This window comes from Calliphora vicina, chromosome 1 (assembly GCF_958450345.1).
Source record: "Calliphora vicina chromosome 1, idCalVici1.1, whole genome shotgun sequence".
Lineage (NCBI taxonomy): Eukaryota > Metazoa > Arthropoda > Insecta > Diptera > Calliphoridae > Calliphora > Calliphora vicina.
Genome location: NC_088780.1, coordinates 58268855 through 58285785, shown reverse-complemented (window position 1 = coordinate 58285785; position 16931 = coordinate 58268855). Strand labels below are relative to the sequence as shown.

At 28.5% G+C, this 16931-nt stretch overlaps 2 protein-coding genes across 2 annotated transcripts in view; one reads left to right on the top strand and one right to left on the bottom strand.

The window, feature by feature from the left end:
• The window catches only part of LOC135962753 (saccharopine dehydrogenase-like oxidoreductase), a 485871-nt gene that overhangs the window by 166019 nt on the left and 302921 nt on the right, over window positions 1-16931 (bottom strand). The window lies entirely within an intron of this gene.
• Window positions 9868-16129, top strand: LOC135949441 (ryncolin-4-like). Its single transcript, XM_065499011.1, has 4 exons — window positions 9868-9986; window positions 15109-15212; window positions 15277-15840; window positions 15906-16129. The coding sequence occupies exons 1-4, from the start codon at window positions 9903-9905 to the stop codon at window positions 16021-16023; spliced, it is 870 nt and encodes a 289-aa protein (XP_065355083.1). The 5' UTR covers window positions 9868-9902; the 3' UTR covers window positions 16024-16129.

The following is a 16931-nucleotide window of genomic DNA, read 5'->3' as shown; positions in this document are numbered from 1 at the left end:
ACCGTAATATGTGCTCTTTTCTGTACGTTTTGATTGGATTCTCCCCGATTTAAAATTTTCAAACGACATTAAAAAGGTGCGAACGAGATCTTTCCAAGTATATACACAAATATGTAGAGATTTTTCCAATAATATCAACATTTTTGATATTTTTTTTTACTTTTCCAACTATTGCGAGTTTTTTTCAGATCTTCATTTACGACAACAATAATCTTCAATTCAGTGTCTTTCTTTTATTTGTTTAAATATACTTATATTTATAAAATAATACATGGAATTGGACATCACACAATCAGATTTTCTATCAACCAGACCAGAAACAACTTGAATTTATGGATTTCTAGATGTCGTCTAGAAATCACAAAACAAAGAATTGAGTTTAGAATACAATTATTTACCTCAGTCTATAAAAAACTGTTCGTCAATATCGTTGTTTAAGAAAAAACTTAAAGATTTTTATTTAAATAATATTGAAATGCTTTTAATATAGTATAAATTATTAAATTTTCTAATGTAATATTATCTCTTTTTAAATTTTTTAAATCAGTTTTTGAAGCATTAATAATTTGTATATTGTAGCCAACGTTGTCTCAACAATGCCCTAGAGGCGCTGAGACCATATTAATGAAAATTGTAATTTTTTGAATTAATGAATAAAAACAAACAAAAAAAAAAAAAAAAAATCGGTTAAAAATTAACATTGTTTTTCTAATCAATGAAAAATTCATAATGAAATACATACTGTTTTCTAGCTATGACCAAAGACATTTGTTTGTCAATTCTCGGGTTTATGGAAAAATTGACGATGTCAACAAACCGTTAAGACGGAGAATGGATGAAATTGTTTATCATATTTTCCATTGCTTTGTTTAAAATCAATACTAATCGATGATTCTTGTCAATGAATAAGCCGCAAATGTAACAAAATTGATTACGCTTATTACACATTGTAAAAGTAAAACATAATATCACACTTAATATTTTAAAGATCAAATGATTTTTATTAACACTTAACACAATTTATTCTTTAAGTTTAGCTTTAATTCACAAAAATCTATGCCGTTTTTTTTCTAATTAATAAACAATATTTTTGCAAGTGTAAAAAAAGTAACGGTTTTATTACAAAAATGTTTTAAATATAAGAATTTACAACAATAGAATTAAATACTACTCAGAGTGTATTTTCTTTCTTCTTCGCTTTTATATCTACACGCAGAGAAAAAACATGGTTACGACAACTATATTATGTTCTTTGTAACAATATATTGTTGTCGTAAACATATAATTGTTGTTTTAATTTAATTTCAACCATATTTGAGTTACTGTAAACGTTTATATTTTCATCGCAATTATAAATATGAATATGGGTTTCGGATAACTAAATAATGATAAATAGGTAAACATAATATTATTATGTACAACCATTAAATGTTAAGTTTATATATGCGTAGTCATAATATGTTTAAGATTCAAACAAAATATGTTTACTTTTAGTAGTCTTTTTTCCCACCATTTGTGAGTGTTGCTGTTTGTCTAAGGTGTTTTATTTTTACAAGTAAATTTTGAGTGTCTGTAATTCCCATTCGCTCTATAGTATTATTGTATACTAGCTGACCCGGTGCGCTTCGCCACCCCAATTAGAAGAAAGAAATAGTACTATCAAGTCTCACTTTGTGAATCTAATTGTAAATGTCTAATTTCATATTTCTGGGTCCATTATTATAGAAAATGCAAAATGTGTTCCTAATTTTAAATTTTTAGGTTTATTATTATAAAATATTCAAAAAGTACCATTGCAATAAGGAAATAGCACCATTGATTATCACTTTTAAATTCGCATTCACTAAACCATAACCCGTCAAGTTTGAATTTTAGATTTGTATATCATTTCCTATATTATCAACTAATTTTGTTTCTATAATACTTAATATTTAATAAATTATCACAAAACCGAAACCGATCGGTTTTAAATTTTTTAAAACCGATCGGTTTTAAAAAATTATTATAGGAATTATTATAGGAAATTCAAAAAAGTACCATTAGAATATATAAAAAGTACCAAAAATCCCCCACTTGTGGTTTCCCACTCACTCGGGTGAGTAGGTTCATTGGTGAAGAAATTACAAAAAGTACCATTCGAATAAAGAAAAAGTACCAAAAAGTCTCCCCCTAGAATTCTCACTCACTTAGGACCATATATGCTTAATTTCATGTCTCTAAGTCCACTGTTAAAGAAAATTCAAAAAAGTACCATTAGAATATAGAAAAAGTACCAAAAAGCCCACACTTGTGGTTTCCCACTCACTCGGTTCCATATATGCTTAATTTCATGTTTCTAAGTTCATTGTTATAGAAATTACAAAAAGTACCAATCGAATAAAGAAAAAGTACCAAAAAGTCTCCCCCTAGAATTCTCACTCACTTAGGACCATATATGTTTATTTTCATGTTTCTAAGTCCATTGTTATAGAAATTTCAAAAAAGTACCATTATAAGAACAAAAAAGTACCTATAGTTCAGTTCACACATTTTGGTACCTAAATATTATCCCCTATTCCTAACACTAACTTCACTCAGATACATATCAGCTAACTTTAATGTCGATAACTGAATTAATTTAAAATTTAAAAATATTCCATTTTGCCAAAATTGTTTATGCTACAGGCATGTCTGAAAATATTAAAATCTGTGTTAATGTGCCCAAGAATAAATATGTTTTAAAAAAAGTACCAAACTGTTTACCCGGATTTACCCTTTTTGGTACCTTTTTTATCCCCATTGAGGTGGTACAATTTTATTCAAATAAATTTCTGTAACGTGGTGGGAGCTCATAATAAAATGTCTATATCTATATATGTCTATATCAAATTATAGAAAAACATATTTTATGAAAAAGTACCAAAAATAAACACAGTTTTTATCCCTTAAGGTTTCGAATTTCCAAAAAGTACCAAACTTATATTTTTTATTTTTTGATAAGTAAAGAATACGATTTAAAATTTGATTCTATGTTTATTGGTTTAAAAGATACATAGGGTGCCAAAAAAGTACCAAAATACAGTTTTTACCCGTTTTCTCCCCTAAAAGTTTGGAATTTCGAAAAAGTACGAAACACCTGTCAGCTTATTTTTTGAATAGAGTAACATGCAATTTTATGTTTTTTTGTATTTTTATTAGTTTTTAAGATATAAGGTTACCGAATTTACCCGTTTTTACCCCCTAAACGTTCGAATTTCCAAAAATCCATTCTTATCGGATCGTTTTGGGGAGGGAGGAACCCACAGTTAAAATTTCATGATTCTAGCTTCAGCCGTTTGGGCTGTGCGATGATGAATCAGTCAGTCAGTCAGTGAGTCAGTAACGTTACTCTTTTATATATATAGATTATCTTTAACTTTCCTAGAGCGAATAACAATAAATTTCAGTGAATTTATCAATAATATTTTAATTGGGAATTTAGTATCTTAAAGCTAAAACCTATTAAAATAAAATTTTGTATTTCTAAAAATAAATGTTAATAATAATATGATACTAATAATGATCATAATATGTTTTGGACTACAAGCATAAATCTGATCATAATGGCGGCATGAAATAACCCCCCAAACATAAAATGAAATAACCCCCCAAAATTTCGGGCCTTATTTCATATGCAATAAAACCAATTTTGAAAATGAAATTAGACCCCAACGAAATGAAATAATGCCCCAAACAGAAATAAAATAATGCCCCATTATTGGGGTCTTATTTCATATGATTTGGAACCCCAATTTTTAAAATGAAATAAGTCCCCAAACACAGTGAAGGTGATCAAAAACAATTGGGGGTTTCAAACGGTCTGCTATTGGGTCATATTGTCATAATATCCGATAGTTTAAACAAATTTTTCTTGTTTTTCAAACAAAAAAGTTTTAAACTTATAAGACTTTTTGAACTATTTTTATTGTTTTATCATAAAATAACACTTTTTTTGTTTGAAGTACAATAACAATTTGTTTAAACTACATACGTTATGACAATAAAACAATAGCAGACCGTTTAAATCCCCCAAATGTTTGTATTTTCTTTTGACAAAATAATAATTTTTGTTAGTACTTGTATAGTTTCCTGAACTGTAATCCAAAAACATGGACAGTTGCAATTTTGGGAGACATTTGAAATAGCATCTGCCATTAACTTCATATCGCATTAACTGCATAATTTGAGATGTTTGCACGGAATAAAAACAATGCTTTTAGCTTACTCATATTGTGTTGAAATCCCTTTTAAGATTTGTGGATGCAATAAAAACTGTATTTGAATACGAAATATATTTGGGTTTAACGAGATTTGTTAAAATATTGAATTGTAAATATATTTTGAATTAGTGTAATGTTTGTGTAAAAAATTGTGTAAAAAATAAAAAATCGCGGGATTTTTTATTTTTTACATTACAGTAATTTACAAAGCAATATTTCAACTAAACTGGTTTGAAATTAAACCTTATAGCTCTTATTAAAAAATATAAAGCAGACTAAATATACATATTTCCTATGAAATAGTAGACCTTTTTTTAATATTAAAATCTTCCCAATTTTTATTTATTTAAATATGAGGAAATAAATTGAATTGCTTTCTCGGAAAGTATTTTCAAACACCATTAGAAAGTTAGAGAAAAATAGAACAATATTTTTTAACTTACTAACATACAACTTAAGTTTCACAAATATTATGAAAAGAAGATCTTATGAAGCTCATTGCAGAGGTATCGCCTCTTAATATTCCTGCAAGATCTTCGCATTAGTCCTTAATTATATTCAGAGCCTTTAACTCCTTATACAATTCTTTTCCGTTCTTGTGGTTGTGCTCAACATAATTCTTGGCAAGTAAGCAGTTACAGCTGTTAGCACACTTACTCTTGCCTTGCAAGTTTTATTCCTGTACTCTTATTTACTTGTACTATTGTATACCGACTTTTTGACGTTCTGAACCGAAAAAGTCATTCTGAACCCAATTTCAATTTCAAAATTAATTTTTATTCTTTATAACTTTCTTAACACTGACATCACATTTTTTTTGTGAATGGTAAATACAAGTTGTTAATATATCGGAACATAATTTACAGATTAATTTACGTTTTCTTTATAAATTAAAAAATGAAATTATCCCCCAAAATTTATATTGGGGACTTATTTCATAATGAATTTTTGGTGTATTATTTCAAATGAAATAACCCCCCAATTAAAAAACTTAAATAATACCCCAAAAATAAAATAACTCCCCAAAAATCGTTGTTGTTGCTCTCTGTACTAATTTGTGGGGGGTTATTTAATTTTATTTTTGGGGGATTATTTCGTGGGGGGTTTTTCATGCCGCCCTGCCGATCATAATATGTTGCTCTTAGTTTATGGTTACCACAACCATGTTTTTTCTCTGCGTGTAGTTTGTACTATACTATTTATTTTTTCTCTTATAAAAAGTCCTAAAGCTAGAACTCTAATAAATACTATAACTTTGTAAATGTTTAACCGAAAGTTTAAAAGTTTGTTTTACTCAGAAGGACACTGACAGATCCGTTTGCATAAGTTCCATGACCTGTATAAAAAGTGTCAGGTCGCCTTCATATAGATCCGGTCCTCATCACTTCTGAACTGATCGCGTGATCTTGTTTTGTATTAGTTTGTTCCTTCTCCCCTATGTTAGTTAATGCTTTTCAAATCCTTGAAATTTCGTTGCCTGGCAACTCTTAGCCGCTGTTAAATTATTCCGCAAATAATATGAGAGTACCCACTCTAAGTGATTAGTTTCTATTAGAATAAATACATACATATGTATCTAAGTATGTGTGCATAATCTTTTCTATACTATTTGTGATTTTTATATTCATTATCTATCAAAATGTTGTAAAATTACTTGTAAAACTATGAATTCTTTTCGTATGTTATAAATTCAATACATCTTAATGTATGTGAGTGTGTTTTTATTTTCAATCAAGATATGAACGAGTACGCGATACATACGAAGAACGGGCACTTTCAAAACAATTTTCTTTCATTGGCCTGGTGTGGCTTGGCTTGGCTTTGTTTGGCTTGATTTTAGTTTGGGTTGTCTCAAATAATTTGTTCGTATGAATTGTATGGCTTAGAGGCTTTAAGCCATAACTGTCACTGATAATAACACCTTAGTGGTCACTAAAATTTATAATCCATTCTATTTGAAATTGTCCGTCCGTCCGTCTTTCTTTTTTTTTATATCTTTCTTTCATTCATACGCGAATTCTTCCAAGAGTTATTTATTTTTGTAAAGTTTCTCATCTGCGCATTGGCAAACGGTTTTAGCTGTCATATTATGTCGCTTTTTATACGTTTTATGGTCATTTCGGATGAGATGAGATGTCTTACACAATTGTCCAATTCATTTACGTAATAAAAAAGCTAAAATAAGTAAATAAATTTTGTTAGTGTGATTAGAAAAGAAGAAGTGCAAAATTATTTTAATTGTTTTGTGTGGTGACAGATGGAGAATGAATGTTCCGTATGTCTAACTGAGGAGGGCATTAACAGAATTGTGTCGGCGTCGTCAAGATTAGGACTAACTGATTTTGTTAATTCATATATAATACGCAATTAATTATATTGTACAATGTACATTAGATATGCCCTTAAAATCGGATAAATAGAACCCGTGCCGACGAAAATTGAGAGAATGTTGAAAAATTGGGTAACAAAATTTAACTTTTTTAGGATTTCTTATCTTCTAGAGATATTACAAGGTATAAAACAATAATATATTGAGCAAAAACTTCTAAAATCTAGTTTACACATATTTTACACAAAAATATAGAAAATAGTTGTTAACAAAAATGTTCATGCTAAATCTTTTTTATTATAACATAGAAAGCTGCTAATAAGTTGGTTATATATGTTTTGTACCTTGTTAGAATAATAATGATACAATAATTGTAGAAGGTAGAATCACTAGGGAGAGTTTTCAATATTTACTTAAAACTTTGATTTTGATTTTTTTCATATTTTTTCATATTTTCTTTTGTTTGACGTTGCAAGAATTGTATAATTGAGAATTTATTTTCTACTGAATGTACTTTATATTATTGTGTCATGGTGTTTTAATAAACTCATGGAAAATCGAAAACGGCAGAACTTGCTCTGGTTTATTGCTTTAACGCAAAGCCGCATATAATAGCAACAAAATGTGATATCGAAGATAAAAATCGATTGATTCCTTTCGAATTTATTCACAATTAAGTGAATTTGCTCATTTGCGATAAAGCAATAAACCTGAACAATTTCAGCCTTTTCGATGTTTCATGAGTTTTTTAAAATATAAAAATGAGTTATTTTCACGTAAAAATATATTTTTTGCTTCAATTTGTTAATATTACTCCGAAACAACTGAGCCGTTTAAAACACATTTTCAAAACGTTGGTTTATTTCCTTTAAATAAACCGGATACTTTTGATTACAAATAAAAGCCGTTTAGTAGTTTGAAAATGGTAACAACTCTTTATTTATTTAAAATGTACAACAACCACAGAATTAAATAGTCACTCAATGTTTTTTATACACGTTTATAAATTCGTAGAAATACAGACACTTTATAATGTACACGAATTCACTTGAAAAATACAACACACTTTAAGACACTCAGTTGATGTTTATTCGAAAAGCGTCTCTGATTAACTCACTAACGACTGCATCCTCTGCCACTATTTATAACAATGTCATCTGCACTCTAGATTGCTCTTTTAACTGTCTAGAGCTTTCTAATACATACACCATCTGTGGTGTACTTTCTACAATGTTCTTTAACTGAATATTCGAATTCGAATATAAGGTCGCAGCAAACAGCGTTGCCAACTTACGATCAATGGTCAACTGAAAGCTTTTATTCAATGTTAATAATGCCCACAGATATGTTACAGTTTGCTATTACAGCACTGCTATTTGAAAGCATTAAATCAGCCATTAAAATTGTTATATTTGAATTCAAGTACAATTTCGTAACAGTATTAAAGGTTATATAAATTCAAACTTTTCTAAGTTTATTTCAATAATATATGGAGAAACGTCTAAACAATTTTACAAAGAAAAATTTAAAAAAAACTTTTTCATAGAATTTAAAATTTGGACATATTTGTACTACTGGAACCATCAAAATTGTTTAGTGGTTTAAAAAGCCTCTAAAATTTGTTCGATTTTGTTACCCTGTGTAATTTATAATTCTTTTTAAAAATTAAAAAGTCAAAATTCATTTTGAACTATGTACATTATTTCAAGAAAAAATTGAGGAATTTGGAAAATACAAATTGAAATTCAGAAAAGCAAACCAATATTGAGAACAAACAAATTGAAATTAAGAAATCGAAATTTAAATTCAGATAATTAAAAAAAATATGTTGAGAAAATACAATTTAAATTAATATTTTCTATTCTAAATTTCAATTTGTAGTTTCTCAATATTATTTTCGATTTCTTATTTTCAATTAGCTTTTTCACAATATTAACTAGCTTTTCTGAATCATAAGTTTCCATTTCCTCAATATTGAATTGGATTTCCCATCTGAAATTTGTATTTTAGATTTTTTAATTTCAACTTTTAGTTTATATAAGTTGAAATTTAGTTTTATTATTTATTATAAATTAAATAATAAATTAATAATTGCGACATTCTTATCGACAATACGTTATCGATTCTTTGTTTTGATTGGAAAAGGTCCATAAAAGCTAGATTCACATAAATATGTAGATAATAAATAATTGTATTAATAAAGTCAATGTTTCGGGGCCAACAACTGAATAAAAATCAAATTTAGCACACGAGTTATATTTCATTTTAATTACTTCTTCTTGAAATATATCAGTTATTTTATCTGCAGAAATAGAATTTCGATGTAAATTATTTGGCCAAATATCTAGAATAGAATATATTCTTCTAAGTCATAGTTGAGGCTTAAGAAAATTATTTTTTGTCAAATTAATAAAAATTAATAGTTTTCTGAGCACTTCGGGGCACCTGGACTCTGTATACGGTTCCCTATATGGCCAAGGACCTTAATTTGAGAACAGATGCTCTAAAAGATAAGACTTATTTTAAATATTTAAAAAATATTATTTAAATAAGAACATTTTTTAAGAAAACAGAAAAGTACCATTAATACCATACTAATAAACAAAATAAGACCCATCCGAAGCCAATCTATATTTTAAGAGCATCTCAAATTTACATATTTGTATAATATGTAGTTAGATATTTAAAATTGAAGTACATTTTTTTAACTTGTGCATTTATTTATTTCATTTTGATGTTGTTTTTAACATGTTAAACATATTTACTTACATGGAGAATCATACATAGAAACGAGACATTCCGTTTTGACAAACAAAAAGAACACAAATCATATATCTGATACAACAAAATACATTGACTAACTTGTATTTTATTGTTGCTTGAGTTAGGTTTTTGCCAACAGACTTAGGTTTTTTACAATTACGTATCGTCTCTATGTTATTCTATGAATATTTATTTTATTTTTAGATTTAAACAAATTACTTACATTTCATTCATTATTATATTATTGAAATTATGTTGTGTAGATTTGCATTTGATTAAAATGAATTGAAATAAATAATTTGATAAGGATTTCATATACATTCATATATATAATGTAAATGAAAAATATCCCACAAAATTGCTCTCTTTTCTCACATGGCAATCATTCTCATGAATTCGATTTTTGACAGCAGATTTGGGTTTTTTACTCTCAGTTATCTAACTAGTTGTCATTTATGCATATAGTAGGTGCTAATAATGTATATTTTGAACTAATAGTAAGTAAATCGTAAATAGTGTTTTTAACTTTTAGTTTATACAAATCTCTTAATTAGAAAAGTAAATTATTTAGAATGCAATTGCTTGCAAAAATATTTCTGATCTTGTTCATATTTAAAAACGTTAAGGGTGAATTTGAATTTTGTGACAATGGAAATGTAAGCAAATTAATTTAATTGGAATTAATCAACATAGTTAATGGGTTTTAAATGTTTTTATAAGAAAATCGAAAAAAAAATATCTTCCAGTCCTGAACAATTCAATTATACTATAATTTTCGTAGTCCTTACTGAAAGGATAGTTCGATAAACATTAATAAATTTTCCGAGAATGAAAGTTGAAAAACAAGATCGTACTTTTATATAATTTTAGTGCATAGTTCAAACGTTAAACTAAGTGGGCGAAAAGATTTGAAATAGTTCATTTAGTTTACAAAGCCATATGTTTCGTCATTCATTATCAGACAATTATGATTCGTTTCTATAAAAACGTTGAAGTTTTATTTTTTGGAAATAAATGTTGTTTGCATTCCAATCTGAACATACAGATATCCCCAAAAAATATCGGGATCACGGGATTGTTTCACCTTAAATACATAAAATTTTAAAATGAAAACAATTTATTTCCTACATTTATTAAATGATAATATAATATAACAAAAACTAATTAATTAAATTAAAATGAATTGGAAACAAATGATAATTTACTTATATTTAATATAAATATGTTTGATAACAATAAACATTTTGAATGGAATTCAAATGTAAAACAAGTAAGAAAGTATGGTCGGTCAAGCCCGACCATATTATACCCTAAACTAAGTAAATGAGCAAAAACATTTTTCTTTTAAAATATCAATAATTTATATTCGTGAGTGATTTTCGGAAGTGGGCCTTATATGGGAGCTATGACCAATTATGGACCGATCACCATGAAATTATGTCGTGTCATTTATGTCTATATGAAAGTAATTTATGTTGAATTTTGTGTGTTTTCCAACATTTTTAAGAGATGCATGTTAAAGTGATTTTCGGAAGCGGGTCTATATGGAAGCTATGACTAATTATGGACCGATCGTAACAAAATTTGGTGACATGAATTTTGTATATATAAAACTTATTTTAAGCGGAATTTGTGGAGATATATATGGGGGATTTCACGTCAAGTGAACCAACTTTTAAAATCGATGTCTTCCGATGGGGATGAATTTACACCAATTGTTCTTAGCAAATAGTTTAGATAGCTCTTTCTTCAATCTTTCGAAAAAAAATATTTAAAAAAAAAAATAAAAAATTTTTAAATTTTTTTTCCGAAATCAAAAACTTTTTTAACTTTTTTTTCAAAATGGGCCCTTTTTTTAAAATAAAGCTTAGATATTTTCCTTGAAAACCTATTTGGTCGCTTAGTGGGATGCGAGTTTGATATTTATCAAAAAAAATGTTTTGTAACTCAAAACATGCAATTTTTGACTTTTTTTGCAAAATCATAAACTTTGTTGACTTTTTTTTCAAAATGGACCCCTTTTTAATTTTCTTTTTTGCTAAAAAGAAAGCTTGGATATTTTCCTTTCAGACCTATTTGGTGGCTTAGTGGGATCCGGGTGGGATATCTTTAAAAATAAATGTTTTGTAACTCAAAACATGCAAGGCCCTTTTTTAAATTTTTTTTGCTCAAAAGAAAGCTTAGGTCTATTCCTTTAAGAGCTTTTTGGTCTCGTAGTGGGATAGTATCAAAATAAATGTTCACAAAACATTTATTTTGAAAGATATCCCACTCGCATCCCACTAAGCCACCAAATAGGTCTGAAAGGAAAATATCCTATCTTGTCTGAATTAATATCCAATAGGTCTAACCTTGGTGTAAATTTCATCCCGATCGGAAGACATCGATTTTAAAAGTTGGTTCACTTGATGTGAAATCCCCCATATATATAAATTAAACATTTATGACCGCCAAAATCTAGTATTTTGAAAATGTAAGCTTGAGAGGTGTTCATAACGACAATTTTTTTTACATTATCTAATATTTAAAATTAATGAACATAAAGGTTAGCTGGTAGATGGCTTAATGGTACCTTCTAATGGTAGCAAAAAAATTAGGCTTAAGGATACTTTTCCTTTCTTTTAATTATGTCATGTCAGAAAACACCTGTTTGGTGTTTTTCTTGACCGATCTTGTTGAATAATTGTGTCTGAATTACTATCCAATAGGACTAACCTTGGTGCAAATTTCATCCCTATCGAAAGGCATTGATTTCAAAAGTTGGTTCACTTGACATGAATTCCACCGTTTGTATAAATTTTTTAGGCAAAAATGGGAGTAGTAGTCACATACGGCTTGGTACCTCCCATATGAGATAGAGTCTATACATTTTGTACGGTTATTCTACCATCAATATTAATATTTAGGAAAAAAATGGACGGACTATCAATAGTGGACGTGTCACCTCCCATACATCCTAAATAATAAAATTCATATATATCTGGGGCATTTCATGTCAAGTGAACCAACTTTTGAAATCGATGTCTTCCGATCGGGATGAAATTTGCACCAAGGTTAGCTCTATTGGATAGTAACTCAGACACAATTTTTCAACAACATCGGTCGAGAACTCTCTGGGTTCCAAATTTTGACAATTTGGTCAAACAGGGGTTTTTTCTTATCCATGTAACTTATTACCTATTGTTCTTAGCAAAATGTGTCCCAAATAGTATAGATAGCTATTTCTTCGATCTTTCGAAAAAAAATATTTAAAAAAAAAAATAAAAAATTTTTAATATTTTTTTTCCGAAATCAAAAACTTTTTTGACTTTTTTTTAAAATACGTCATTTTTTTTTATTTTTTTTTTTTTCTTAAAATAAAGTTTAGATATTTTCCTTGAACACCTACTTGGTCGCTTAGTGGGATGCGAGTGGGATATCTATCAAAATAAATATTTTGTAACTCAAAACATAAAATTTTTGACTTTTTTTGCAAAATCAAAAACTTTGTTGACTTTTTTTTTCAAAATGGACCCCCTTTTAATCTTTTTTTTTTAGGTCAAACAAAAGCTTAGATATTATCCTTGAAGACCCTTTTGGTCGCTTAGTGGGATGCGAGTGGGATATCTATCAAAATAAATATTTTTTAACTCAAGACTTACAATTTTTGACTTTTTTTTTTGCAAATACGATTTTTTTTCCAAATGGGCCCTTTTTTTAAAATTTTTTTTGTAGTCAAAAGAAAGCTTAGGTCCATTCCTTTAAGATATTTTTAGTCCCTTAGTGGGATGCGAGTGGGATATCTATCAAAATAAATATTTTGTAACGCAAGACATACAATTTTTTAATTTTTTTTTGCAAAATCAAAATTTTTTTCCAATATGGGCCCTTTTTTAATTTTTTTTTTTGCTCAAAAGAAAGCCTAGGTCCATTCCTTTAAGATATTTTTAGTCCCTTAGTGGGATGCGAGTGGGATATCTATCAAAATAAATGTTTTAACACAAAAATTGTATGTCTTGAGTTACAAAACATTTATTTTGATATATATCCCACTCGCATCCCACTAAGCGATCAAAACCATCTTAAAGGAATAGGCCTAAGCTTTCTTTATAGCAAAAAAAAAAATTACAAAAAGGGCCCATTTTAAAAAAAAGTCAAAAAAGTTTTTGATTTTGCCAAAAAATCAAAAATTGTATATCTTGAGTTACAAAATATTTATTTTGATAGATATCCCACTCGTATCCCACTAAGGGACCTAAAATATCTTAAAGGAATGGACCTAAGCTTTCTTTTGACTAAAAAAAAATTTTTAAAAAAGGGCCCATTTTGAAAAAAAATTCGAATTTGCAAAAAAAAAAGTCAATAATTGAATGTCTTGAGTTACAACATTTTTATTTTAATAGATATCCTACTCACATCTTCCTAAGTGACAAAATAGGTCTTAAAGGAAAAGACCTAAGCTTTCTTTTGAGCAAAAAAAAAATTTTTAAAAAAAAGTCCCATATTGGAAAAAAATTTCGATTTTGCAAAAAAAAATTAAAAAATTGTTACAAAATATTTATTTTGATAGATATCCCACTCGCATCCCACTAAGGGACTAAAAATATCTTAAAGGAATGGACCTAGGCTTTCTTTTGAGCAAAAAAAAAAATTAAAAAAGGGCCCATATTGGAAAAAAATTTTGATTTTGCAAAAAAAAATTAAAAAATTGTATGTCTTGCGTTACAAAATATTTATTTTGATAGATATCCCACTCGCATCCCACTAAGGAACTAAAAATATCTTAAAGGAATGGACCTAAGCTTTCTTTTGACTACAAAAAAAATTTTAAAAAAAGGGCCCATTTGGAAAAAAAATCGTATTTGCAAAAAAAAAAGTCAAAAATTGTAAGTCTTGAGTTAAAAAATATTTATTTTGATAGATATCCCACTCGCATCCCACTAAGCGACCAAAAGGGTCTTCAAGGATAATATCTAAGCTTTTGTTTGACCTAAAAAAAAAAGATTAAAAGGGGGTCCATTTTGAAAAAAAAAGTCAACAAAGTTTTTGATTTTGCAAAAAAAGTCAAAAATTTTATGTTTTGAGTTACAAAATATTTATTTTGATAGATATCCCACTCGCATCCCACTAAGCGACCAAGTAGGTGTTCAAGGAAAATATCTAAACTTTATTTTAAGAAAAAAAAAAAAATAAAAAAAATGGCGTATTTTAAAAAAAAGTCAAAAAAGTTTTTGATTTCGGAAAAAAAATATTAAAAATTTTTTATTTTTTTTTTTAAATATTTTTTTTCGAAAGATCGAAGAAATAGCTATCTATACTATTTGGGACACATTTTGCTAAGAACAATAGGTAATAAGTTACATGGATAAGAAAAAACCCCTGTTTGACCAAATTGTCAAAATTTTACCCCCTATAACTCAGAGAGTTCTCGACCGATGTTGTTGAAAAATTGTGTCTGAGTTACTATCCAATAGAGCTAACCTTGGTGCAAATTTCATCCCGATCGGAAGACATCGATTTCAAAAGTTGGTTCACTTGACATGAAATGCCCCATCTGTATAATTGTTATATGTAAAGCCTTGAAACTTTGTATGAATTACTAACTGTTATATAAGAATCCACAAAAAGGGACTATATAATTGTATATGACAAGATCACTGGACTGATACTATTTTGGGTAACATCATAAAACAAACAAACAAAGGTTTCGTTTCTCTTTTTGCGAAACGAAATGTAATCTTTCTAAACAATGATCTTTCTAAAATATTTGAAAATGATTCAATTTTATTTTTATTACAGAAAGAGTGCAATGCTAATGATCTTATGATTTCTGATATCGAAAGCAATGATCTGAATACGTTGGTTAAACAGGCAATTCAATATTTTAAAGATTTTAATGAAAAGTTAGTATTTCATAATAATATTTGTAATAAAGTAAAATAATTATATGTATCTTCATCCTTACAGGTACGACAATAGAATTAATGGCATTTCAACTGATATTGATAATATCAAAAAGTCTTTACAAATGGATAGTCTACAACCATCCGATTGCCTTAATTCTGTAGAAAAATCTAGTACACAAGATATTGAAACAACAACTGAAAAACCACCAGGTTTATATGACAACCTCTGGGTGGTCATACAAAGACGTCAGGATGGTTCGGAATCTTTCTTTGTTAATTGGAATTATTATAAAAGGGGCTTTGGCAATCAATTTCGAGAATTTTTCATTGGCTTAGAAAAGCTACATTATCTCACTGATAGTGGTCCACACGAGTTGCTAATTCAGTTGGCAGACTTCAACGGCAATTTAAAATATGCTTTGTACGATGAATTCGTGGTTGGCAATGAAAGTGAAAGATATCAATTGAAAAAGTTGGGAAGCTATAGTGGCAATGCTGGTGACTATATGAGAATTCATGAGGGCATGTATTTCTCCACTAGGGACAGGGATAATGATGCAAGTCCTAATTTGCACTGTGCGAAATTATTTCAGGGCGGTTGGTGGTACAATAACTGTTTGACAAGGTACATTTGTTTGCGGAAATTACTGTTTTATACAAAACTTTCTTATTTTACCATTTTACTTTTAGTCATTTAAATGGTCCCTTTCGTACGCGTTATGTAATCAGCAATGTTGGAATAACTTGGGGAAAATACGATGAAATGCAAATTAAAATTGTTCAAATGATGATACGTTCAAAGCGCTAAATGAAATTTATATGTAAATGTGTATCAAAGTTTGATAAACAAAATTTTATTTGAAAATGTTATGTATTTTATTTAATATTTTTTTAATAAATTTAAAAATTGCATACACACAGAATAAATATCGGTCAGAATTCGGTACTCATTATGAAAATGTAATAACTTACACTGATATATTGTTGTGTTTATTGACAAATTATAAACTGAAAGGATACTTTATGTTTATGATTATAACAATATGATTTTAAACGAATTAAGGTCCCAACAATTTTTATTTATTACTTAAGTCAATGGATTAAATCCTAACAGACTTTTATGTAAGTAGTATATAAACATGTATAATTACAAAGAATTTGCAAATATGTAGTACACAAAATAGGCATGTTCCGTCTAGGCTTCCTGAGGTTGTGAGTTGGTTTTGTAGACCACCACGGAAAAATCAACTACAATGAAAAGAAAAACAAAGAATGAGACCCCATTTGATGACGATCCCCGCAAACGAATAAAGGATCAGGATTTAAGGATACCCCCCAGGAATGTTCGAACCTTTTACAAACACACTGCTGCCATGCAAATGTCCTAGAAAAGTATAATGCTGACATCATTGCTATCCAGAAAATGCGATGGTTCGGACAAGAATTCTCCACAAGAAGTCAACCTGTGCGGTGGCGGGTTTTTAGTCAATACATGACTGGGCAATCATGTCGTTGGTTTTACACCAAGATGAAAGGCTTGCTGCAATACGAATTAAGGCCTGATTTGTGCACTCTCGCCGACCGAAGAGAAAGACGAAGGGGTTAAAGACACTTTTTATGATCGCCTTGAGGAACTCTACTGCTCGAAACACGACATTAAAATTGTTCTTGACGATGTAAATGCCAAAATTGGGAAAGAGAACGTCTTTGGAAGAG